The following is a 27955-nucleotide window of genomic DNA, read 5'->3' as shown; positions in this document are numbered from 1 at the left end:
TTTGTGGAAATTAGATCCTGCATCGATGGCAAGATCTAATTTTCTGTTAATTTTTCTTTATGGTCCAGATTGTTGCTTTATTTAAATTTAAACTTTTTTGCAACATACCATAGCTTTTCCCCTGTTTTTAAGACAACCCAAAATATGTATCATTGATTCCAAAGAAATAAAGTATCTTTTCAGCGGTGCTTTTTTACTTTCCTTCAGGCATAATTTAGGGCTAGAATTTATTTAACAAAAAAATTATTGCAATACGGTTCTCAAGAACAAAGTTAAGTAATATATACCCAGAAAAATTTATAAATGATCAAATAAAATCCAAAATAACCTTACAAAAACCTTAAAAGTCACGAACTGCAGGCTTCAAAGTCACTTTTTATGGTCTCAAACAAGCAAAAGTTCAATAGTACAGAAGCTAACACGGGGATTTCCAAATTTTTTTTAACCTATCAACTTCCACAATGACAGATGGAAGTTTGTTCCAGCAATTAACCACCCGCTGGGTAAAGGCAAATTTCCGCACATCTATTCTACATCTGTCTTTTCTTAATTTGGATTTATGCCCCCTTAGGTTCGTAATCTGAACAAGTGGAAGGATCCCATCAGAATTCAGCGTGCTCAACTCATTCAAGGCCTTATACACCTCAATCAGATCACCATGCAGGTGCCTAGACTCCCCGGCCACTGCAATTTGCAGAACTAAAGCCTCTCTTGGTAAGAGGATCCCTTTATTCCCCTCACCAATCTTTTTGCCCTTCTCTGTACACGCTCAAGCAAATCTACATCCTTCCTAAAATGAGGCCTCCAGACCTGTACGCAGTACTCAAGGCGTGGCCCGAACATTGCTTTATACAGAGGGACAATCATCTCCTTTTCCCTGCTAGCAAAATTCCTATATATCATTGACAAAACCCCATGACCTGCCCTGGCAGCCTGTCTGCATTGCTCAGAAAACTTCATATCTGACTGCACAATTACTCCCAGGTCTTTTTCATTTTCTACCACCTTAAGCGTAGTACCACACAGTTGATACGTTTCTCTGGGGTTACTTCTACCCATATGCAGTACTTTGCATTTGTCAAGGTTAAACTTCAATTGCCACTTCTCAGCCCATCTGCCCAAATTATCTAGATCCTGTTGCAGTAGCACACTGCCATTACTGTCATTAACAACCCTGCCAACCTTTGTATCATCTGCAAACTTCAACACTAAGCCTGATATACCTTCATCAATATCATTGATAAATATACAAAACAATAGAGGACCCAACACTGAACCCTGTGGGACTCCACTGATAACATTAGTCCACGAAGAGCAGCACCCATTAGTTACCACCCTCTGTCTTCGCCCACTCAACCATCCTTTTATCCATTGTAGCAACTTACCCTTAATACCATTCTGCTCCAATTTGTACAATAGTCTTCCATGCACAACAGTGTCAAAAGCTTTCCTGAAATCCAAATATATGATATCAAAATTATTTTTTGCATCTAGTTCCTTTGTAACCACATCATAATATCCTATCAAATTTGTCAGACAAGACTTTCCCTTAACAAACCCATGCTGTGTCTGAATTATTGCTGCAGTCTTGTCTAGATGATCCTGCAATGCATCTTTAACCAGTGACTCCATTATTTTACCCAGAACAGAAGTTAAACTAACTGGTCTGTAATTACTCGTGTCACCCTTCGATCCCCCTTTGTGAATTAGGGATACATTTGCACATCTCCAGTCCGTGGTGACTTTCTCTGAGTCCAAGGATGCTCTCATAATTATGGCTAAGGGTTTGCTTAGTTGCTTTGCCACCTCCTTTAATATAACTGGATAGATCCCATCCACCCCAGGTGCCTTTCTTATGTTTAACTTCAACAATTTCTCCTCCACTTTGCTCTCAGTTATTACAAAATCATTAAGCACCCTGCTACAATTTGATAACCTTCTGCCATTTTCAAACCTTAATAACTCCTCGTGTGTGAATGTAGATGCAAAATACTCATTCAGAGCGAAATGTTAGAGCGAAACTGTGTTATATAAGTACTGTGTTGTGCAAGGATTGCCACAATTTTAATTGTGTTAGAGGAAACCATGTTGTAGAAGTACCATGTTATACGGGGGTTGTCTGTAGATATACTGGATTACAATATATCTATTGTAATTCAATACATACAAACGGAAAAGAGGATTCCGAAAGCATTAGTGATTGCAGTAGACAGGGCTACGATAATGGTGCAAATATGGCGGGAAAATATCGTGGGGTACAAGCACATATACATTAACTGAACACTTATGCTAAATTTGTTCCATGTGCATCTTATTTTCTTAACCTTGGCCTACATAAAGCTGAAATATCACCATTGATGATCACATTTTTTGGACTAATTCAAAAAATGTTTTTCTCGGACTCAACAAAATGTCAGAAGCATTAAATATGGTACAAAATGTCAGAAGCATTAAATATAATCTTAAAAGGACAACATACAACACGATAATCTGCTAGGACAAAAGCTGTTTCACTGCCTTTTTATGCAAATTGAAAAAGTTTATGAGCTGTTAAATGAAATGTCTAATGATTCTACTTTAAATGCCAAAACAGTATTAGATGCTAAAAACTTAGTAAAGCAGATTGATTTCCAATTCATATGCCCTTTAAATATTTGGCATAAAATTTTATTGTGTATTGACTGGGTAAACATATGATTGCAAAATAAAAATTTATCAATTGATGGAGCTTTCCCAAGAACTTATATCTTTTCTTAGTGAAATGCACGAACAAAGCAGTAGACAATACAAATGCAAATTCTCAAAAAAACAGCAGAAAATCTAAGCCATTGAGCCAAATTTTCCTGAAAAACATAAAAGAAAAAAAAGGTGCTGTTTCCAAACAAGCAAAAGGGGAAGGTCATTTACTGCCAGAAGAAAAGGAATTTCAGAGAGAATGTAACATGGTTTTTGACAATATTTTAACAGAACTCCAATGGTGTTTTGAAAGTTTATCCCTATTTGACTCAGATTTTCTTTTTTAGCAGGGGATTCATTAACCAATTTCTCAACAGAAGACTGAAAAAAATCAGCATTGGATTTGTCGTTAAAGTATTTCAAAGATTTAGATCCAAACGAATTTTGTACTGAAACAGAATATTTCAAAAATCAAGATAGGGCTATAATACCAAATTTAAGTAAAGCTATACCTTTGAATGTATTAAGCAGTTCATAAATACTCTTTACAAACACTGCCTGTTACTGCTGCTTCTTGTGAACAGAGTTTTAGTAAATTGAAGATTATTAAAAATTACTTGAGATCTACCATGACTCAAGAACATCTATCTAGTTTGGCAATTCTTTCAATAGAATATGATGTTGCAAATATTTTGAATTTTAACTCTATAATTAATGATTTTGCTACAATAAAAGCCTGAAAAGTTAAAATCATATAATATAAATAAAGTGCAATCATTATTTACTTTTACTCCTTTACATGTTCCTACTAATTTTATTATTATAATACACTTTTTTTTTATATATTTACTGATTTTATTGACCTTTTTTGTATGTGGAATTGCAATTGTAATTAAATATTAGCAATAGAAAGAACAATGTTTTATATATAATTATTTCAGGCTCATGCTCCAATATATATAATCTAGTTATGCTCTACAGAACACATTAAAATATTTAGTTTATGAGTTGTTCAAGCTGTGGTCTTTGTTAGGAAAATGAGATAGGGGTATAAATTTTTGTAAAAAAATTTATATAAGGTTTAAGCTCTGAAAAGCCACCTAGCATCCCTTCAGAGCTAACTACAAACCTGACAGCACTGATAATATTTGGAAACTCTTGGAAACTCTATGTGTTCATGAGGATAATGTTGTAATGAGTCACAATAAATGCTTTTCAGTAATAACTGGATCAATAAATCAATAATTGGTTTTTACCATTTTGCTTTGTTTTTACAGCATGAAATCCTAAATTAAATCATTATTAGTACTTGCATAATGCTAAGATCTTACATGGGGAAGCTAATAGTAGTTCCGCTATTTTTTTTGTCCCAATTTTGACCAATATATACAGTTGGACCTCTCTTTAACGAACTTCCATATAGTGAATTTTTCTATGTAGCAAACTTTTATGATTTCCCCTTGGTCATTATATTGAAAATAGTTTCCATATAATGAACTGATTTAGAGAGACCTGGATACAATTGTTCACATCTCTGGCCTTTAGGCAATAAAGCTGATGCTGTAGAAAGCACGAATGAAGAGCTAAAAGGATTAAGAATTAATCCCTTCAACTTTTATGAGCTAAAGGGATTAATTCTATGAATTAAGAGCTAAAACATTCTACAATTTATTGGTGCCAGTAAAAACTTGCAGTAGGAAACTGGCCAACAATTTAGTGGTGCCCATAAAACCCAGCAGGAGGAAATTGGTGCAGGATAGAAAAAGATGAAAGGTTTTCAGAGAAGCCTTTACCCAGCAGTGGGTGAGCAATGACTAAAAAGAATAAGTAAAACTTAAACAACTTATACACTAGTGTACCAAGAAGTCCATTGGAAAAGATTAAGCCATATTCCCGACGCAGACATTGGCTCTGGTCAACCTGTTTTCTACTGTAAGCATCCTATTAGAGAATTAGGAGAGAGTGATTTTCTTTTATCACGGAAATTCATCTGTTGTTTCGAAGAAATGAGTCATCCACACATTCACTAAATTTCACCCATCTCTGTTTCACACCATTTCACACATCACACTCAAATCCTTGAGTGTAATGTTAAAAAGTGGAAGTGCTCTTAATAGTGTAGATCGGGGAGTTTAAAAAAAAAAAAAAAAAAAATTGCTTTAAAATTTGGTATTCCTGCCAGTAGTGTGTTAACCATTCTGAAAAACTGTATTCAATTTTCAAACTGTTTGAGGAAATGGGACCCAGTTAGAAGCGTATGAAATTATGCCTTTGTGAAGAAATGGATGAAGTTGATTCGAGGCCAAAACGTGCTGACATTAGAGCCATTAAAGAAAAGGCTATGGAGTATGCATCTTTTCTGTTTTTTTATGCATCAAATCCAAGTTACAGAAATTCACAGGAATGATAAGGAGGATAGCCACTTCGGACTGGGGACTCAGAGGAAAATCATTACGGGCCCTTTATAAAACATTCCAAGTTAGTTCTGGTTGGCTGGACAAATTTAAAGAGTGCGATGGCTTACTCGAAAAAGTTATTTCTGCTGAAAGTGGAGTTGCAATTGAAGAAGACTACACCCATTGGAAAGAAACAGTTTTGAAAAAAAAATTGGAAGACTACTAGCCCAAAGACATATTCAACGTTGATGAAACATGTCTATTTTTTAAATGTTTACCAAACAAGACACTGACTTTTAAAGGTGATAAATGTTTAGGTGGTAAAAATAGTAAGGAGAGAATTACAGTCTTGGTTGGTGCAAATATGGCTGGTAACAGGCAAAAGTAAACAATCCCGATGTTTCAAAGGAGTAAAGTCATTAAAGTTGAACTACAACTACAACAAAAAATCTTGGATGACAAGTGAAATTTTTGAGCAGTGGATTTTAAATTTTGATAGAAAGATAAAAGAAAACAGAAAAATCTTGTTGATTGCACTGATTGTTGACAACTGCTCTGCCCATCTTCGCTCAGTAATTTCGGAACAAGTGTGAAGCTTGTTTATTTCCTTCCAAATACCTCATCTAAACTGCAGCCAACGGGCAAAGGATTTGAAAATGCACCACTGAAAGTGCACACTGAAAAAAATTATACTGAGAATAGAAACCAACCAACCAACCTATAGATTCTGTTATTTAGATTTGTGGATGTGCATATCTGAGAGTGAAAAAACGTGGAGTTAAGATGTGATGGAAACAACAATTAAGAATTGTTTTTAAAAACAGGTTTTGCTAAAACGCTAATTAACAGTGATGAACTACTACAAGACATTGAGCAATCTTGGGAAGAGTTCCAAATGCGGTTTGATCAGTGGAGAAATTGTTATTGATGAATTTTCAGGAATTGATAATGATGTCATAGCAGCTGAATATCCAAGTGAAGATTTTGGAGCATATTTAAAGAACTAGTGACAATATTGACGATGAGTTGGATGAAAATGAGGGCAATATTAAACTTTCCAAACAAGAAATGTTAGCAGCATTTGAAACTTTGCATCGAGGCCTTCAGTGGGAAGAAAATATAACAGAAAATATATTTGAGTGTTTAAACAAATACAAACAATTTTATGAAAGGTGTACAGTAGAATCCAGTGTACAACGTGTACTAATACATTGTGTGCATCACGTAAGTAGTCATTTCTTAATATAAAATATACTTTCTGAATTTTTCAAAGAAATTTGCAAACTTACCTTTGGGTCTCAAAGCCCCAAATTAAGAAATGCTGGACTACAACAGGGAACAAGGCTGAAATAATATTGGCCATAAAAACAACATACTATATTATAAATTGATCAATGAATAACACTTAATTTCATTGGAAGAAAAACTTGTACTGAGAGCAGTCAAAGATGAGACAATTTTTTAAGTGAAAACATTCCTTTTATTGTATTGCTTGACTAAGGTAAATTTGCATGGCAGAAAAATCTGTATTGAGAGTACTTGGATGATAAAAGTAAATCTAAACGACTGAAAACAATTACAGGCACACCTAATTTGGCATTTCATTTACCATCATTTTAATATGACACTTAAATAATTACAATATTCAGTTTGTGACATTCTTCACCTTGTTATAACAACTTAAAAATAATTTCGGATATATTAAAAAGTGCATAACCGAATAACAGTGAGCAAAGTTCAGTAAAAATAAATCATCACTGCAACATTTCCCACTCAAAGCATCATTTACTAGTTGAAGGTACAGTATATTCTATTATTATTTTATTTCATTTTTTCATGTTTACTTGATGCATTTATTGAGTTCACTTTAGTAGTACCATTAAAGTGAGTCCAAAATGCTGACGAATGAAGGAAGAAAAAGCATGGAAGGAAGCTAAGATGTCACGTGGAAGGAACTTGGAAAAAACAATGACCTAGTTGTATCCAGAATAGCTTAGATTTGAGAACCAGCTCATGATATACAAAGAAACAGCGGAGACTGCAAAAGAAACTAGCTTGTATGATGGAGGTTAATGCAGTTGATTTGCTCAAATCACACAGTGCAGGTCTGACTACCAAAGAATTCCTTGATGCTAAAAACCAAAGAATGCAAGATAAGATTGAGGAAATGTTAAATGCTACAACTTCAAAATTTAATAGTAACCAAAGGCATGTCAGAAGCTTTTATTCATTCATAAGCTGCAATGGCTATCTCTGCTGAGAATAATAAAGGCACAGAAGGGCAGCAAAAGAGTAGCAAAGATATAAACATATACATGCTAGCTATTGTACAAAGGGAAAAAGGGCAAGCAGAAATATATGGACTCACCATGGTTCTATATTAAATAAACTAACAATCCATGAAAATTAAACCTTTTCTTTTATTATAATGCTGTAACATAGAATAGTAACAGAAGAATCCCATCATTAAGTGGGAGATACCTATAATTGAGATATCCTACTTAGAATCATAAACCCATTATCAGACCAGTGTAAAATTTGAACATGATTGCAGATCAGATGGCTATAATGAAATACAGCTAAGGCACTGCTACTAACTTGACACTACTCTGGCAGTAAAAACAAAGGAATTGGTTTGCCAAAAGAAGCAGTTACATGTCAGAGAGAGAGACACCTCTGTATCTGAGTATACACATACTAACTATATTTTAAAGAATAAATAGTTATGTTGGCACAAAAGCACTCAAGCATAATTGCAAAAATAATGGAATGGTACCTATTAAATGTCTGCAGTAACTGTACAATTTTGATCAAATGAATGACACACTTCGCTAGTATGCTCAACACAGTTCTCACAGTGCACAGCAGTAGTTTATTTAAAACATCAACCCGAACAATGGCGATAACAGAGAACATATAACAGCATTTTAAAATTACCTTAGAGTAAGTGATTCAAGTCATATACATTCAGTACGACATAAGAAATGATCTTTGGTATAATGGGACAGCAAAAAACACCCCTATATCCATTTTATATCCAGGGGTTTTTTCATGAACTGAAAATCTGAGACACCCTAACATTGTTTCAGAACATTGTTTAAAATGGGAAAAAACACCATATATTAAGGAAAGTACAATTTGTATATATAAAATAAACTAATATTATAAGGAATTTACTATTAAATAATCAAAAGCATTTTCCAACCATTTTTACTATATATACTGGGCTAACCATCTGAATGCTTCACCATATCCTTGTCTTTTCAACACACTACACATAAATAGTTCCAAAGGTCGTACTGTTAACTGGGATTTTGGAATTTTACCCTATAAAGAATTCAATTAATAAATCTGTTAGAGTATGTCTGTGCAAGTATTAAAAAAAAAAAAAAAATTATTTTAGGAAAAAGAATAACTATGTTCTTTCCAGACAAACTTATGAAATAAAACTGAAGGAATACAGCACACATTACTTGACGTTCAAGAATGATGGATTGATGTTGTACTTCACTGTTCTCTCTTAATTCCATGCTGTGATCTATTTCTGACAGAGTATCATATATTTTCTGTTTTCAATCATGCTAAAATTTGGTAGCCTATGTTATCTTTGAATTCATATCAGTTATTTTCCCTTAATATCAATGTTAGTTTTAATTCAATTACTGACCTATAAATTCAAGAAATTTTTGTCTAAATATTGTATGGTGATGAGCCTAATTAAAACAAAACAAAAAAAATCCTGTTTATACTCCAGCATGAACACTAGATCGCAGGAATTTACAATTAATTACTTTGACAATGAATATAATCATTAATCATATTTATCAGTTATGTGGGTTAGAACCATGGTCCACTCAAGCATGGGTACAGTCAGTCCTCGTATAGCACGATAGTTGTGTTCCTAGAAACCCTCGTGCAATGCAAAATCGTGCAATACAAACAACAGGCCCTATGGGAAAAATGGGGTTAGGTGCCGACCACCCAAGACTGAACACACATTTGTAACCAAAACATTACCAAACACAATAAATAATCGTAATAAAATACGTATTTTATTACGACTATTACGTAATAAAATTGTTAAGAATTTCTGCTGATGCTGTCGAGGCAGTGTTAGGTGGGTCGGAAAACTGTTAGTTGGGGGGGGGATACAAGGACTAATAGATTAACAGTAGCCACTGGCAGAGGTGGAAGTGATTCTTGCACTGCTTCTATTGAAATGAGCAGAAGCCTGAAAAACAAGATGCAGGATATTTCAGAGACTGCTAGGAGTCATTGCGGTACAAGTAAACACATGGGTTGTGTTAGGGTAGCTAAGAATAGAAACAGGTGCATGTATACCTGCGTGTACACCAATGCTAGGAGTTTGGTAAATAAATTTGATGAATTTGAGGTATTGCTCAAAGCATCAAAGGCAGATATTGTTGGGATATCAGAGATGTGGTGTCACACAGATATAAGTAATGCGGAACTGGAATTTGGGGAATACAATGTGTATAGAAAGGATAGACAGGACAGGAGGGGAGGAGGGGTTATGCTATTAATTAAGAAACACATAAAGTCCAAGGAAATGAAGCCAGTCGACATCGATGGACAGGGCAGTGTCGAGTCAGTTTGGTGTGACATAAGCATAGGGAAATCAAAATTGAGAGTAGGAGTGTGCTATAGGCCTAATGACTCTGATGAGTATAATAAGATATTGTACAGGGAAATAGAGTGGGCCAGTAAATCAGAGAGTCTTATAATGGGGGATTTTAATTTCCCAGATATTGACTGGAATTTGTGGGTTGGTCACTCGCACACTAGCAAGGCTTTTGTGGATTTATTGGATGATTGTTTTCTACATCAGCATGTTCGTGAGGCAACAAGAGGGAGCAATACTCTTGATCTGATTATCAGTAGTGATTCTTCATGCATTAAGAATCTGCAGATAAATGAACCACTAGGTGGCAGTGATCACAGTGTGTTGAAGTGGGATTTACTCAAGGAGGTAACTACCATCAGAGGTAAAGGGAAGGGTTTTTGTTTTCGTAAAGGCGACTATGATGGTCTGAGACAGTATTTAAATTCTATACAGTGGGACCAACTGATGATGTTACCAACAGCAAACTCAAAATGGGAAGCATTCAAGGAACTAATCTTGGAGGCTACCAGGCTTTACATACCAACTAAGAAATATTGTTCAAGGTTTAGGCCTAAATGGTTGTCAGATGAACTAATGAGACATGTGGCAGAGAAGAAAAATGCATGGGATACATACAAATTAATGGGTGACATGGAAGCCTATGATACATATAAGTTGGTCTGTAACCAAGTCACAAAGGAGATTAGGCAGGCAAAGGCAGACTACGAAAAATCCTTGGCAAAGGATGCAAAGAAAAACAGAAAAGAGTTCTTTACATATTTAAACTCAAGAAGGAAAGGGATGAATCATATTGGGCCACTGGATATTGATGGTTCAACAGTTGAGGATCCTGCTCAGGTGGCTAACAATCTAAACGAGTATTTTGCATCTACATTCACGCATGAGGAGTTATTCAGGAAGGAGAATGATGTAGGTAAAGTAAACATTGGCAGTGAGCTGGATGATTTTGTAATAACTGAGAGGGAAGTGGAGGAGAGATTGTTGAGGATAAACATAAAAAAGGCACCTGGGGTGGATGGGATCTATCCAGTTATATTAAAGGAGGCAGCAAAGGAAGTAAGCAAACCCCTAGCCATAATTATGAGAGCTTCTTTGGACTCAGCGGAGGTACCCATAGATTGGAGATGTGCAAATGTAACCCCAATTCACAAAGGAGGATCAAAGGCTGACACAAGTAATTATAGACCTGTTAGTTTAACTTCTGTTCCAGGTAAATTAATGGAGGCACTGATTAAAGAAGCACTGCAGGATCATCTAGACAAGAATTCAGTTATAGCTCATACGCAGCATGGTTTTGTTAAGGGCAGGTCTTGCCTGACCAATTTGATTGGATACTATGATGTAGTCACAAAAGAACTGGATGCAGGGAATAACTTTGATATTATATATTTGGATCTTAGAAAGGCTTTTGATACTGTTGCACATGGAAGACTGCTGCACAAATTGGAGCAGTGTGGCATTGGAGGCAAATTGCTGCTATGGATAAGGGGATGGTTGAGTGGCAGAAGACAGAGAGTGGTAATCAATGGATACTGCTCAAAGTGGACTAATGTTATTAGTGGAGTTCCTCAGGGTTCAGTGTTGGGTCCGTTGTTGTTTTCGGTGTTTATGAATGATATTGATGATGGGATATCAAGTTTAATGTCCAAGTTTGCAGATGATACAAAGGTTGGCAGGGTTGTTAAGGACACTACTGACGCTATGCTGCTGCAACAGGATCTGGAAAGGTTGAACAGATGGGCTGAGAGGTGGCAAATGAAGTTTAACATTGACAAATGTAAAGTACTACATATGGGAAACAGTAACCCCAGAGCAACGTATCAACTCTGCGGTACTACACTGACAGTGGTGGAGAATGAAAAGGACCTGGGGGTAATTGTGCAGGCAGATATGAAGTTCTCTGAGCAGTGCAGACGAGCTGCAAGAGTAGCTCATGGTGTCTTGTCAATGATATACAGGAATTTTTCTAGCAGGGATAAGGAGGTGATTATTCCCTTGTATAAGGCAATGGTTAGGCCACATCTTGAGTACTGTATACAGGTCTGGAGGCCTCATTTCAAGAAGGATGTAGAGCTGCTGGAACGGGTACAGAGAAGGGCAACAAGATTAGTGAATGGAACAAAGGGGTGCTCTTACGAAGAAAGGCTTAAGTTTTGCAAATTACAGAGTCTGGAGACTAGGCACCGGCGAGGTGATCTGATAGAGGTGTATAAGGCTTTGAATGGTTTGAGCATGCTCAATGCCAATGGGATTCTTCATCTTGCTCAGAATAATCACCTCAGAGGGCATAAATTCAAATTGAGGAAGGACGGATGTCGGATAGATGTGCGGAAATTTGCCTTTGGCCAGCGGGTGGTTGGTTGGTTGGTGGAACCGACTTCCATCACTTGTTGTTGAAGTTGATAGCCTAAACAAATTTAAAGCTCAACTGGACAGGTATTTCGAACGAACGGAGGGGTGAAATGGGAGTGGTGTGTGTTTTTTTTTTTTGGCTGATGCTGAATAAGCTTGCTTTCTTGCATCATATGCCTCTACTAATGCTAATGCTAAATATTGCTAATGCTTTTGCTTCTATTGTAAGCAAACTTGTTTTTTGTTTGATTTTCTATCCAAACAGTTGACAGCCGTTCCATCTCTTCCAATTCTTTGTGTCTTAATCTAATGGATTTTAATTACACTTTGAGTTGTTCCTGCTATGAAAGTTGTTATTTTCTCTGCATTCTTTGTAATTCTCGGCGTTGCCTCATTTAGGGCTGTAGCACGTGCAATATCACATGGTCTTTAATTTTGCTCAAAGCGTTTCACAGTTTCATATTTTTTAGCTATCGACAGTGGCGGACTGACCATAAGCCTTACCGGGGAAACCCCGGTGGGCCGGAGGCCGGTGTGATTTTGGCCATAAACCATAGTATGAGGCCACTATAAATTTTCCCGGGTAAGAATTTTTGACCCAGTCCGCCTCTGTTTATCGATATTGCTTTTTTTTTCTCTCTCTGAATCTGCAGTGTCTTCACCAGGACGCTTTCTTTTCTCACCTTTTAAGTATTTTACTCATTTTTAGGGAGTAAAGCACAATTACAAATGAGGAGGCACACTTGATACACATAAACAAAGTTGTGCGCGTGTAGCAACTGAATAAACAACACCGTAAAGGCAGAGATACACTATTAACACCTCACATTTTACTAAAGCACATTTCTAGGGGTTACTATCATAAAACAATAAAAACAATTTCCAGTTGCATTGCTGCTATTGGAATCTGTTATAAACTGGTAGTAAACTCGATCTAATTGCATTTGCGATTATACCGATAGCTGGAATTGTGTGGGTTTTTACATTATTATGGTGAAATGTGTTTCCCCTCCACTGATATAAAACACAAATACATTTTCAGAATCTTCTCTTCATTCCTATCGTGTTGCGTTCAATTGGGGTGATTCCGCATTCGACTGCCATTTCTTGTAAACACAAAGGCTTATCGTGCATAAGCGAATTCGGTTCGTGTTATATAAGATATCGTTCCCCTATTTATAAATCGTGTATGATCGAATTTGTGTAATGTAAACACGTGTTATACGAGGACTGACTGTACAACTGTTTGACAGCTTCCTCCACTTCATTCACATGGAATCAGCATATTTCCAGATCATTTTTCAGTCTTCTAAAAACATGAAAATCCCAAGGTTTGTCAAGTCCAGAATGTGTAGAGGAAGTTCAATCTCTTCTTAGTGTAGTTTCTGGATCAGATTGCTGAGTTGCATGACTGTGCATTGCTGTGTTGACATAAATTAAAATTTCAATATGGCCCTACACAGATGAACATTGAGGATTCACGTGCAATTTTGAAGGTTGACTGTTGACCTCTACACGTGAAATTCCAGAGTAGCATTCCCTGTAGGTCAAAACACAGCATTAGCATAACCCACTCAGTGCTTTGAAAAGTCTTGAATTTTTTTGGCCATGGTGATGTCTGATGTTACTATGTTATGCCATGTTGCTTGTCTCTGATTCAAAGTGCCTGTACCATGTTTCATTTGCAGTCACTATTTGATCCAATAAATCATTTCCAACAAATTCTGTTGGGGATATGCACGCTGACAGAAACTGAATAACAGTTCTGTGCTAGATTAGATGCACATATCACTGCAAACTATCTCCCCACACATACAAGGCAGCCAATGCTACTCATTATTCAGTAGAAGCATTACTATTAATCCTTAAATTTACACACAGTGGTGCATAATTTAAATTCAGACATTGACAATTCAATTCTGAAATTGACAGAACTGATATTGCAAAACATTGCATTGCTTCAGCTATTTCTTTACCTTCAAAGATATTGAGAAATAACAGGAACTTGTCCACACAATATTTCAAACTTGAAAATGCCAAATGATGAAATCATGCTTCCTCAGAATTTATAAGGAAACTTTCAATGGGAACTTGTGCACTACATAGCCATATGCAGCAAAAAAATAGTGGTGCCTTGCAATATTTGCTTCTTAAAGATACATTAAACTGCTTTGGTTATAAGACATGTAGACATACCCTTCACAGTCAACAATCAAATTGACACTGCTCGCTCTGCAGTTCTTTTAACTTGTTTTGTCACCTCTAAAAAACGCGTATTGGCAACCCACCAATCAGGCATTGACTCAACCACAGGGAACAAAATGTGGAACTGTCTAGTGCACAGTTCTGCCTACGGTTAAACTTCAAAATTGAAAATGATTTTGTGTTTTTATTCGTTTATTATCAAAATTATTATTATTATTGGAAATAGTTGTTTTCCCATGAACCAAAGGCCTTAGGCTATGGTTCGGCTGGGCTCTGCTTAATACTTGTATTAAATAAAGCAATTATTTATTTATTTTTTTTTTTTTTGATTATTGGAAATAGAGGATGAGTATACTATATGCGGGACCTGTTAATAAAAATATTCATTGCGTTGCATTGTTCTTCACAAAATTTCATACAACTCCATTGACTGTATATTTAAATTTAAAAAGCTGGCGGTGCTGCAGTTCCGCAGTGCCTAGCAACAAGCCGTCCCTGGTATAACCTTGAATCATTTGCACCGCTAATATTTTTGCCATCTTTTTTTTGCTAAAAAGACATGCTTCGACAGCGAGATGGAGATGGGGATCAAAATGATGGTATCTCTGTCACAAATTGAAAGAACTAGCAAATACGAACATGCCAAAAGACAATTTTTTTCATTTTTTCCAAACACTGAAATTGGAATGCAAATTTTTTTCTTTCTATGACAGTTACAAATGGTTAAATATGAACTAAGATCACTTAATGCAACCAACTTTAAATAATTTATAAGTATTGAAAAACTGTAATACTGATTTTAATATATCATTCATATTTTTGCCATGATGAAATACAGAAAGCAACAATGTAATGTGTGTGTAAATAATAACTATTTTGTTAATAAATCATCTACATTTGCATTTCAAAATATATCATAATATATAGCAATATTATTTGCAATGCAATTTTGTTTCTGATATTACGAGGGGGGGGGTTCAAAAAAAGATTTGTAATTACCCAGAAGTAATTGTGATAGAAAGATGAAATTTTTTTTTTTTTTTTTTTTTGTTTGATACCTTGAAATCTCTATAGCAACCACACAAAATTTGGTTTCGATCTGACAATTCATTTTTTTTCTTTGCAGTGCTGAATGACGTGAAGTGTCACAATGAATAAAGCGGAATACAGATCAGTGAGTCAGTTCCTCTTTCTGCAAGGGAAAACACCCAAAACAATCCATATAGAAAAAGTTGCTGTTTATGGAGAAGAACCTCGTTGCATGATGTAGAAATCCCAGGCTTCCCAGCAACTGCTGTAACAGAAGAGAGCATTGCAAAAATTGAGGTATTAACCCTGGAAGACTGTTGCATTAACATCAAAGAAACTAGCTGCAGAGCTCCAAATTGGTGTAGGATCTGTGGAGAAAATCATCCATCACCAGTTGCATATGAGTAAAGTGTCTGCTAGATAGGTTTCCAGACTTTTGACCCCTTACCAGAAGAAGGAAAGGGCACAATGCACAAGAAATGCTGTCAACGTCCCAAGAAAGCAAGAGGAGTTTTTTAAAGGCTAGTCACGACGGATGAAACTTGGATCCATTACTATGATCCAGAAACTAAACAAATGTCAAGACAATGGAAGCATGCAGAATCATTCCCTCCCCAAAATGGTAACGATACAAACAAGTGCTGGCAAGGTGATGCTGTCAATTTTTTCTGGGATCAGCATGGTGTAATACTATCAGACTACCTTCAGAAGGACTGTACTGTGATGGCAAAGTATTATTCCAACCTCTTCCTAAAGCTAGGTTCTGCTATAAAAGAAAAAGAATGGAAAATGCTTTCAAAAGGTATGCGCCTGCTCCATGATAATGCCCCTGCGCATTCCTCACATGCTGCAGTGAGATGTGCCCACAAATGTGGGTTTGAAATATTGAAGCATCCTGCTTATTCCCCCGACACTGCACCCTAAGATTTCTTCCTCTTTCCTGCTCTGAAGCCCTTTCTTTGTGGAAAACACTTTGCTACTGATAATGGAGTGATTTCTGCTGCTGAGTTGTGGTTTGAAGGACTATCAAAAGACTTATCCAAAACTGGCATTCAGAAGTGTATTGAGAGGTGGAAAAAATGTCATTTTGTCTGGCGACTATGGTGAAAAAATGCAATACATGGTGTTTGTTTCACAAAGACTAAACCATAAGCGACATACTCACAACTACTTCTGGGTGAAATATTATTTGAACCTCCCCCCTCATAGATTTTGCATATTATTATAATATAATAATGGACGGGTACAGAGGTCACCTTTCCAAGTACACAGAACCCAAAGAGATCTTAAATACCCCTGACAGCAAATAAACATAATGTAAAGATAAGGTATAACCAGAAAGATAAGCACTAAATGAAATAAACTCAATAAGAGATAAATAAAATAAACATTGTTCACAGTATGAACTTTAATAAAGTACAGCAGACTCTCGATTCACCGGGATCAGATTAACTGGGACACTTCAAGACTCCAAATTAAAAAAAAAAAAAAAAAAAAAAAAAAACCAACCAGAAATCATAAAAATTCAAGTAATAACTAGAATAGGTATAAACAGATATTTTGCAAGTCGTAAATAAGCGACAAGAACTGGCATTATAAGTCATCATTGGGAAATTAAGGTGCCTATTATCTTGCAACCCCTGCTGTCTTTACACTCGCCGCTCAAAAAAAGGGAGAGAGAGAGAGAAATGTTTAGTTTGTTTTAGTGCATTGTGTCGATTGTTGTGTTCCATCGCACCGCAAAAAGACAAATTTTGTTTCATTATTTATGTCAGGGATGTTGAAATTTTTTTTATAGTAAATTTTTTTTTTTTTTGTTTAGAAATCGAAAAATGATGGGTAAATGCAAAAGAGTTGCGCTTTCAGTTAAACAAAGACTTGAAATTATTCAAAAGTTTGAAAATGGTGCATCCGTTAAATCTCTAAGGAACCATTATAATGTTGGTGCCCAAACCATACACGAGGTGACCAAACCATACGTGAAATTTTAAAAAATAAAGGGAAGCATCGTATTGGACACACGAGTAGTATGTGGTAAGTTTTTTATCTAGAAGCATATTTTTTACGTAGGTTACTGAACATTTTTTAATCTAGTAAGTCCCCGACTTATGCAACTACGGATTTACATAAATTTGTTTTCACTCAATTTTTTATTTATTTATTTATTTTTTTTTTTTTAGGATTGTAAAATTTAAAACAACAAAAAATAATAATAATAATAAGCAATCAATAACGATTATCACGGCAAGCACAAATTGCACAAGTGAGATCGGAGTAACATGCAAAAAAATAGGAAAGAAGAGAAGATTCTTACAATTATTTATGTTTTTTTTTTTTTTTTATGTTTTTATATGACTGAAGATTTTAGTTTAGGGGACACACACACTTCACCATAATAATGTACACAGAATTCCAGCTATTGGTATCATCGCAAATTCAATAAGATTGAGTTTGCTACCCGTTTATAATAGACTGCGCTAACAGAAAAGCCCAATAAAACGGAAAGTGCAAATTGTTTTTATTGTTTTTTGGTGACCTCCAGAAATGTGCTTTAGTAAAATGTGAACTAGTAAGGGGTGATAAAAGTGAGTTTTCGCCTTAACCCTGTGAAGTTCTTTACAGAAAATTTCATTTGACAGTTATCATGGTGCCGACTAAGAGAATAAGTGACAGCGGTACTAGTAAATCTACCAAGAAAAGGAAGGTGATTGATTTGGATCAGAAAATTAAAACAATAAGAATGTATGAAAATGGTCAAACATTAACAAGTATCGGCACTGAATTCAGATTTGTCAATAATAATATAGTAGCAATATGTTACTAGTCATTCCCGAGTTATGTAAAACTCGACGAAGTAAGAAGTCCTGGAATGTATCTCTTACGCATGTCGGGGACTTCTGTATTTTTGGATTAACAGGGAAATCAATTATCCGGGATTTGTTTTTTACCATCTATCCCGGAAAATCGAGAATCTACTGTACATAAATATCTGTATCACCCTATACAACTAAAAAATATCCTGTTGAGAGTGCAATGCCATTCTCATTAACCCAGACAAACTTCACGGCACAGATTCAGCTAACAACACATTTCCTCAAACATCTGGTGTTGTCTGTTCACAAAACCGAGATGTTTGAGTGAACTGATAAAAACCTGCAGAAACCACATATGTAGTTTAAATTTTGGCCTACAATGTATCATATATATCATACAATAGCTGTTTCATGAGATTCCATAGAAAGAGAGAGGGGGAGGGAGAATCAACTGCATTTAGAAGTCCAAAACCTGGAATTCAGTTTTAACTTTATGTGATTTAGTTTAGTATATTGTTTTGTTTTTTTTTTATATGGGATTTAATGGCGTATAGGCTGCTTTGGCTATAATGTACCAGTTTAGTATATCTGTTTTCCTTCTTATAAACTATTTGCCCAACATTTTTTTTTTCCCTTTGGAGGATAGAAAACTATGTAATGGATCTGTTTAGCTATATTTAAATTTTTGCTTAAAGAAATAATCAGAGGAACTGAAAATTACATTTTTTTTGCAGATGCAAGTTTAAACATTTTGAAGAAACATTCGCAAACATTTCTGGACAATTTAAACATATTTTCCATTGTGCTATATGAAGAATTATCTGAATTGCTGCATATGATAGTCAGGTATAAATAAGATACTGTTATCACTGCTTATGATGTTTAAAAACTCGAAAAGCTGTGATGTTAATACTTATATTATATATGTTTTAACCATCCAAGTAATCCTCAAAATTCGGTTGTAAAAGTCATTTAGCCAGTGGAAGTCCTAGTTCATGTGTTCAGTGTGAACACAGATGTGTTCTGGTTTGAATCACACTACTAGTTAATTAAGTTGAATTTACTTGAAAAAAAAAAATGTTGATGTAGAAAATCAGAAATGTTCAAAGGTACATTTGTAAAGGGAATTGCATGGACATAAATGTACCAGAGCATCTGCCTTGGTCAACTGGAGTGTGTGTATTTTTAGTGTTTGCGTGCTGCAACAGTGGTAATATGCACCTGGTTGTGCAATTTAAAGTGATAAAGTAGAAGTTATGGGATGTAGTAAAGATATCATGAAGTTTCAAAAGGGCATGACTGTAGGAGCTCATGCATCGGGTGTATACATATCAGAAACAGCATGTCTTGTTGGTTGCTCATGGCCCACTGTGGTTAAAGAATAATGGTGAACAAGAAAATCCACCTCCAGCCAACAGACTGTAAAGGATTATGCAAGGTGGATGTTTGTGGTGAGCAAATGGTGCAGCACATTATACGGGCTAAATGGCAGGTCACCCTACAACAGCTAACATTATAATACAATATGGGGAATGCAAGAATAATATCCCAAATGACAATGCACTGCATGCTCAGACATATGGAGATTCACAGCAGATGACCCAAGAGATGCCCTCTTCTCACTGCTAAACATCATTAATAGCAAATGCAGTGGTGTCAACAACACAGTGGTTGGACACTGGAGGACTGCAAACAAGTGTGCTGGTCAGATGAGTGCAAATACCTGGCGCAACATGCCAATGGACACCGTGTGTGTGTGTGCAAGCAACATGAGTCCATGGAACCCACTATTCAGGCAGGTAGCGGTGGTTGTTTAATATAAGGCATGTTTTGCTGGCAAGAAATAGGACCCCTGTATGGACCAACATTTCACTAGTGAAATGTTGGTCCATACAACATTTCACCAGCAGCTCTTGGGAGACCACATGCACCTGCCATATTGCATTTTTTCCTGGACAGAAACGGGATCTTCCAAGATGATAATGCACCATGTCAACAGGCCTAAGTGATTCTAGGAACACAGTGAAGATATCACCCATCTTGATCAGCCTCCAAATTCACCTGATCTCAATCCAACTGAACATATGTAGGAAATTTTGGAACAGGAAGTAAGGCATATGGACATGCAATCATCATCTATTCTGACACTGTGGAAAGCATTTCAAATACTGAAAGACATCTTCAGACATCAAGGTCAATGCCCAGGCGAATAGCAGCTGTTATAGGCACAAACAGGCCTAACACGTATTAGGTAGGTGGTCATAATTCAGTGTTCACTCAGTGTATATAAATGTTTTACTAAAAGATAAAATATATTACAATTAAAAGTATACCTTCACTGTTAGTGAGACCTTGGGAGGGTCTCATTAACAATGATAATTAAACATATTTGTCTAATTTGTCTAAGCTGAAGTTAAAGCTTAAAGAATATATGAAATACCTTATCTGTGTTTATATTGCAAAACTGTTTCAACAATAAACTAATAGTTTAGTTGTTGAAAATACAATACCATACTCCTTATACAGAAAACCTGGGTACAGAGGCTTTCTATATTTTAGGTACTTAGCAAGAGAAAAAAAAAACACACACAAAACAAATAATTAAAATCTTATATTAAGATGTGCTTTATCTAAAAAGTGCTGGTAAATAGAATTTTTAATTCATATCTTGTCTCAACTAACTAAATAGTTGAATATAAAAATTAAAATAGTTTATTTAAAAATAAATACAGTACATATCAAATCCTAAAAATTGAGTAGCTTTAAAAAACAATAAAACATACTAGAACCATGGTAACTGGTACCTCGGTGTGTGGTGGTGGTGGGGGAGATCAAAATTTTGCCTTCTCAAATACTAGTATTCTTTACAATGAAGATTTAAATATCTAAATATGTATTAATATATACTGCATAAACTTGATATAACACAATCCACAAGTGTCAGGGATTGCTTGAACACCCACATTAAAGTATATAATAAAATTTTAATAGCTTTTTTTACAATTTTTCATACGAATATGCAAGCATTTTTTTATAAAATTCGATGCATTAATACTGCTTTTTTATTATAAATAAATAAAAACAATGTACTGTTTTTTATTATAAACAAATTTTATTTTGACTCCCTCCCCTTTTTAACTATTTTGCTGCCAGTACACAAAGTGGCTTTAAACATTTTCATAATTCAAAAGATGCACTCTCACTCTCTCCCAGCAAAACTAATTGGGAGCAGTGATGGAACTTGATTTTATTGCCAGTAAGCTACATGAACTGTCTCTGTCAGAAAGAATACTTTCAAATATATCCAGTTTTTTTTGGATGGGTGCAGCATCTTCATCTGGCTGAAGAACTTTTTCATAATGATATAGTCATGATGGTCCAACTTATGCTTTTTTTTCTCTGTTATGCTTTCTCTTTTTGTAATGTGTTGATTATATTGAAATATTGTGTTTTTTTTTTTGTACTTTCACCTTGGCCACATGTGCAGGAAAATTTGATCCAATGTTCAAGAGTAAAACAAACAAACCCAAAATACAGTACAAGTGTATGTATCATGAAAAATTCTAAAAATTGGCTCAACTCTCTCAGAATTCTTTGATAAATTAACACCTGTAACACATGTGACAAGATTGTTTATCCAGACTCCATTTTGAAGATTTATAATGCTTCTCCTCTAAAGTGACTGTGTTTTTTTTTTCAATGATTTCAAGGCAATTGAAGACATTCTGATAGTTGTAAAACAACTACAAATGCAGCTGCCAAAACTTGGGAAAGTGTTCAGTACTGACCATGTGTGTGTGTGTGGGGGGGGGGGGGGGGTGAAAGTCTTTAACTGAAAAATAGGAAAAATCATCTTGCTAAAATTATCCTGTGCAGTATTTATTTTCTTCCATTTTTATTTATTTATTTTTAAATAAGAATATTGCCAGGACAATTTTGTAAGAAACTTCATATCACACATCACAAACCACATATTTTTTTTTTTTTTTTTGGTATTTGTTGGCGCATAGGCTTCTGTGGCCATAATGCACTTCCCAAGGTTTTTGCAGTACTTTGATCCAAGCCCGAGGCAGGAATCGAACCCGCGACCTTTGGGTTGCCAGGCAGGCACTTTACCCACCCAGCTAGCCCGGTCGGCGATATACCACATATATCACCTTTCCAATGACCAATAGCCTATGAGATAAAAGAATATAATAATGAAGTAAATACAAAATAAATAAATCATGTAGAAAAATTATCAAATGTAAACTTCCTAGGCTGCCAATGCATTATCCCTTTATCTATGCTTGAATTTTGACATTATATTTAGCTAAATTTATTATCCAAAAATCAGCATCCTTCAGATCCCAAGGTGGCCAGATTTTGGCTGTTACAACTGTAAATCCTTACTGGAATATAAAGAGAACTGCAAGTGGGCTAAAACATATGAAAGAGTCTAAAGAAAAGCTTTGGAAAGATTTTGGAAAAGGTATGGAAAACAATTATCAGGAGGATAGAAAATGCTTTGGCATTTAGTTAAAAATCTTGCAACTATGCACACTGAATTTGATTGAAGCAAAAAAGAAATGTTCGATGAACATGTAAATAGAATTATTTATTCGATTATTTTATCTCATGCGGAGGAAAAATTACAAAAGTGTACAAAATTACAAAAATTTCATAATTATCAAATTACAAAAAGAGAGAGGAGATAGGCATAACATCAGCAAGTTTTACCTTTCGCATCGTTGCCAGAATTAACTCTCTAGCTGATAAGCACGCCACTGCAGAAGTTGAGGTCTGTGGAGATTTATAAGGGGTTTTTTCCAAAACATCACAAAATTCTCTGCAGCTGCAGAATTGGCACTGGCAACTTTACTGCATACTTTAATGTTTTGGAAACCAGTGCGATGCTTGAACCTATTAAACCACCTGTTGCTTGCCATGAACTTGGCTTGATGTTCGCCATACTTATCCTTAATATCCTCATAAATACTTCTTGCTTTTGCTTGAATGGCCATTGGACTCAGGGGCACTTGCTTCTGAATCTGATTTTCCATCCAGATTATTAATAGCTTTTCCATCTTCGATATAGCACCTGAACACCATTTTGTGATCACTGTTGATCTTAAATGTGTTGATCCTTTAACATGTTCTTTTACACACGCACTGTCCCTTAAAATAGCATTCACTGTTGAAGCAGCGAGACCTAATTCTGTGCAATAGATGACAAACTTTGTCCTGCTCCATACTTCTTAATTAATCATCTTCATTTCTAAATAAATTTTGTTTCGTTTCCTAGCACTGCCAGCATTTGCACTTTCCGCTGGTCCCTTTCACCATTGTAATAAGCAAATAGGAATGAAGAGAATATTCTGAAAATTTATTTATGTTTTTCATATGATTGAAGATTTCAGTGAAGGGGAACTCATTTCACCATAATACCATAACGTAATAACTCACAGAATTCCCAGTTATCGGTATTATCACAAATGCAATAAGATCAAGTTTACTACCTGTTTATAATTAGATGCACTAACAGAAAAACCCAATAAACCGGAAAGTGTAAATTGCTTTTTTGGTCATGACCTCCAGAAACATGCTTTAGAAAAATATCACAAAGACGTTCAAAATTGATTCTTCTAATGGGAACATATATTATAACAATGAAAGGGTAGTGCAATTTCCATTATAAATGTGACCTTTTAGAGAGATAAATAGCTTAGTAATATAGGGAAATTTTCAACTTTCAAGGACTTGGAATGAATTACAGGGGGAAAAAAAAAAATGTGTTACTGGGTTCACATTATGATATTTTCAGAATACCTCCATTTATCCCTATTGAAGCAAAATAAGTTTCCATATTTTTTTCAGTTTGCACCGGCTGGCAATAACTTATGTAAAGTCAAATTTCCATAAGTCAAGTTTTACGTAAGCCAGGGAGTGCCTGTATAAAAAAGGGAACTAAAACTGAACACATGAAAATTTCAGCAAAATTTAACTAATTAGTGTACCAGGCATAAACCATGCAATTATCTTAGAGGAGATTAGAAATCTGCACTGTTGAATGTAATGATTGAGAAAGAGTAGTCATGTTTTAGGCCAAATGTGGGATGTCTGTTTCAAATATTTTTACTAAGATACTATTACAAAAAAGTCAATGAACTTGGATTTGTTTTAGTATTAGTACCAGCAGTGGCAAATGATGCCAGAAAGCAAACTTATACAGTATCAGTAAAAAAAAAAAAAAAAAAAAATCCTTTTCACCTATCCATCCCCTCCAACAGCTTGTCTAGTCCTTTCTTGAATTTATTCAGGCTATTCACTTCCACAACAAAAGACGGAAGTTTGTTCCAGTAATCAACCACCCATTCACTAAAGGAAGACTTATGTACACTTATTTCTCAACTGTCCTTCCTGAATTTAAATATCTCACATGTTTAATCTGAGCAAAAGGAAGGATCCCATCAGCATCGAGCTTGCTCAATCCATTCAAAGCTTTAAACACCTCAATCAGATTGCCTCACAGGTGCCTAGTCTCCAAATGCTGTAATTTGCAGAACTGTAGCCTTTCTAGGTAAGAGCACCCATTTGTCCCCTCACCAACCTCGTTGCCCATCTCTGTACCCACTCCAGCAGTTCTACATCCTTCCTAAAATGAAGCCTCCAGACCTGTATGCAGTATTCAAGATGTGGTCTGACCATTTGCCTTATACAATGGAAATGTCACCTCCTTAACCCTACTAGAAAAATTATGTACCGTATTTCCCCATGTATAAGACGCTCCCATGTATAAGATGCACCTTAATTTTGGGGCCCAAAATTTGAAAAAAAATGTATTACATAAAGTTATTGAACTCAAGTTTTTTCATCATAAAATTCATACAACTTATCACTGTCAAAACTCCCATCCATTAGCTTGTCCTCATCTGTGTCTGATGACGAATCACTGTCTTCATATATTGCCTCGTCCTCAGTTCCATCTATGGCATTTGAAATGCACTTCTTAAATGACTTGACAATGATCTCAATCTTGATATTATCCCAGGATCTTTTCACTCAGGTACAAACTTCTCCTATAGTTGGTTTCTTCACTCTTCCTGCTGGTGTCAAATTGTCCCCAGAAGACTTCCTCCACTGGTTCCATTCGTCTCTCATGTCAGCTTTGAAGGGTTTGTTAATGCTGACATCAAGTGGTTCAAGCTGGGATGTCAAAGTATGAAGGCAAGTTTTGTTTTTTGCTCTGCAGCAATCTTCTTTGTATTTTTTTTATGTGTGCCCTGAACTGATCAAGTACCAATAGGGCAGGTTTGCGTAAGAGCCCACCTGGTCTCCTGCTCCAAACTTTCTCAAACCAGATCTTCATCCAATCCTGATCCATCCAACCCTTGTCATGAACGTGGACAATCACTCCTCGAGGAATGTCTTCTTTTGGCATTGTTTTGCGTTTGAAAATCAGCATAGGAGGCAGCTTGGTTCCATTGGCACAACAAGCTAGAACAACTGTATAATGGCTCTTTTCATGTCCACTTGTCTTCGCAGTTACAGTTTTCACCCCCTTCTTATCAACAGTTCTTCAAATTACTTGGGACATCAAATTGAAGGGGGACTTTGTCGATATTTGCAATATGTCCCAACTCAAACTGATGTGTCTTCCGACATTGAATGACAAAACGATGAAATTCAAGGACCTTCTGCTCATAGCTTTCAGGCATCTTTTGGGCAAGTCTGGTGTGTGTACGCATGCTTAGTCCATTCCGTTTCATAAACCTGAAGCACCAATTGTGTCCTCCTTTGAAATCAGTAACTTCTTTTTCATCAGCAATTCTTCTTGCCTCATGCTGAACCATCTTTGTGGACACAGGAATTCCAATTGCCCTTTGCTCCTCAATCCATATCTTCAATTCCCTCTCTAAATCAGGCCATTTTGCTGACTTGCTTCTAATGGCCTTCTTCTGCCGTGGCGTTTTCAGTAGGGTTTCTTCTTCCCATAGCCAGTCTTGGATTGTTTTCTCAGTTGGATGAGGACCAAACTTCCGTTCAGCAGCACGATTTCCATTCACTTTTGCAAACTGGATCACTTTTAACTTGAATTCAGCACTGTACGAAAATCTTTTCTGAGCCCTTTCTGGGCAGAACGTGGCAAAACGTAACCTAATATACCGGTAACAAGTGCGAAACAATGAGCGCAAAGACAACAAGCGCGAAAAAGCGGGAAATGCAAGTAAAAAAAATCTACAACCTCTGTATAAGAGGCAACCAGTTTTTAGACCCCAAATTTTTCGAAAAAAGGTGCATCTTATACATGGGGAAATACGGTATATCATACACAAAACCCCATTTGCTGTCCTGGAAGCCTGTCTGCACTAGTCCCCTGGTCTTTTTCATTTTCCACTACCCTAAGTGTAGTACCACACAGTTGGTAGATTAAGCTGGAATTACTGCTACCCATATAAATTACTTTACATTTGTCAATGTTAAACCACAGCAATCAACCACCATTTCAATTACCATTTCTCAGCCAAACTGCCTAATTTTTCTAGATCTTGTTGCAGTAGTAGTATACTATCATTACTGTCGCCAACCACCCTACTAATCTTCATATCACTTGCAAATTTAGACTTTAAGCCTGATACATACCTTCATCAATATCATTAATAAATGCAGAAAACAATGGACCCAGCACCAAACCCTGGAGAACTCCAGGATTTGGTGCTGCATCCAAATATAACATTACATTAGTAACATTAGTCCAGGATGAGCAGTGTCCATTAATGACAACTCTCCAACTTCTCCCATATATCCATAGCAGTAACTTTCCTTTAATGCCACACTGCTCCAATTTGTACAGTAGTCTATTATGTGCAACAGTGTCAAAAGCTTTCCTGAAATCTAAGTATATAACATCAAAATTATTTTTTGCATACAGTTCCTCTGTTACTGCATAATAGTATCCAATCAAATTGGTCAAACAAGATTTCCCTTTAACAAACCCATGCTGTGCCTAAAATATAACTGGGCCTCGTCTAGATGATCCTGCATAACTTCATTTTCCAGTAACTGCATTATTTTCCCTGGAACAGAAGTTAAACTAACAGGCCTGTAATTACTCATGTCACCCTTTGATCCCCCCCTTGTGAATTGGGGATATATTTGAACATCTCCAGTATGTGGAGACCTCCCCTGAATCCTAGGATGCTCTCATAATTATGGCTAAAGGTTTGCTTACTTCCTTCGCTGCCTCCCTATAATGGGGTATAATGGGGTAGATCCCATCTACTAATGAAAGTTAGGGTAGATGGGATCTACCACTTCAACAATTTCTCTTCCACTTTCCTCTCAGTTATTACAAAATCATTTAGCTCCATGTTAGAGTTTGATAAATCTCCAGCATCCCCTTCCCTAAAGAATTTCTCATACATGAATGTTATCCCCTGAGAACTTTTTATATAGCCCAGAAGTACTTCTCAGTTTGATAATCCTGCTCTTGGGTCTGATAGTGAGATGAAATTATTGATGTTGATGGTTTGATTTGTTGGTGCAAGGGCTACAAAGGTCATAATGGACCTATAACAATATTCATTGGAACAGGTTTGATATATTAAACAGGCAGGTTCAGATCAGATGGTATTTGTTTGTTATTTTCAGGAAGGCAGAAAGCTATTTTTCGTTCTTTCAGGTATAATGGGCATTCTAGAATAAGGTGTTTTACTGTGAGTTGAGTTTGAGGATCATCCCATGTGAGTAGATAACTATGAGCGAGGTGGGTATGCCCAATCGGTAATCTAGAAAGCACAATTTCTTCCTTTCTATTCCCTCTTAGGCTTGATGCCCACTGCTTGTGATTGTTTTTAATT

The 27955-nt window shown here is 35.9% G+C and overlaps 1 protein-coding gene across 1 annotated transcript in view; it reads right to left on the bottom strand.

Moving 5' to 3' along the window:
* Positions 1 to 6673: 6673 nt before the first annotated feature.
* LOC150081579 (small COPII coat GTPase SAR1B-like) overlaps positions 6674 to 27955 on the bottom strand; it is a 92235-nt gene continuing 70953 nt past the window's right edge. Inside the window, exon 7 of the mRNA XM_090380556.1 lies at positions 6674 to 8399. Within this exon, the coding sequence (XP_090236682.1) occupies positions 8286 to 8399 (114 nt within the window). The 3' untranslated portion in view covers positions 6674 to 8285. The remainder of the gene's footprint in view (positions 8400 to 27955) is intronic.

This window comes from Mastigoproctus giganteus, chromosome 8 (genome assembly GCF_048544385.1).
Source record: "Mastigoproctus giganteus isolate SK-2022 chromosome 8, ASM4854438v1, whole genome shotgun sequence".
NCBI lineage: Eukaryota > Metazoa > Arthropoda > Arachnida > Uropygi > Thelyphonidae > Mastigoproctus > Mastigoproctus giganteus.
The sequence above is the reverse complement of the archived record's forward strand: the minus strand, read 5'-3'. Positions and strand labels throughout refer to the sequence as shown.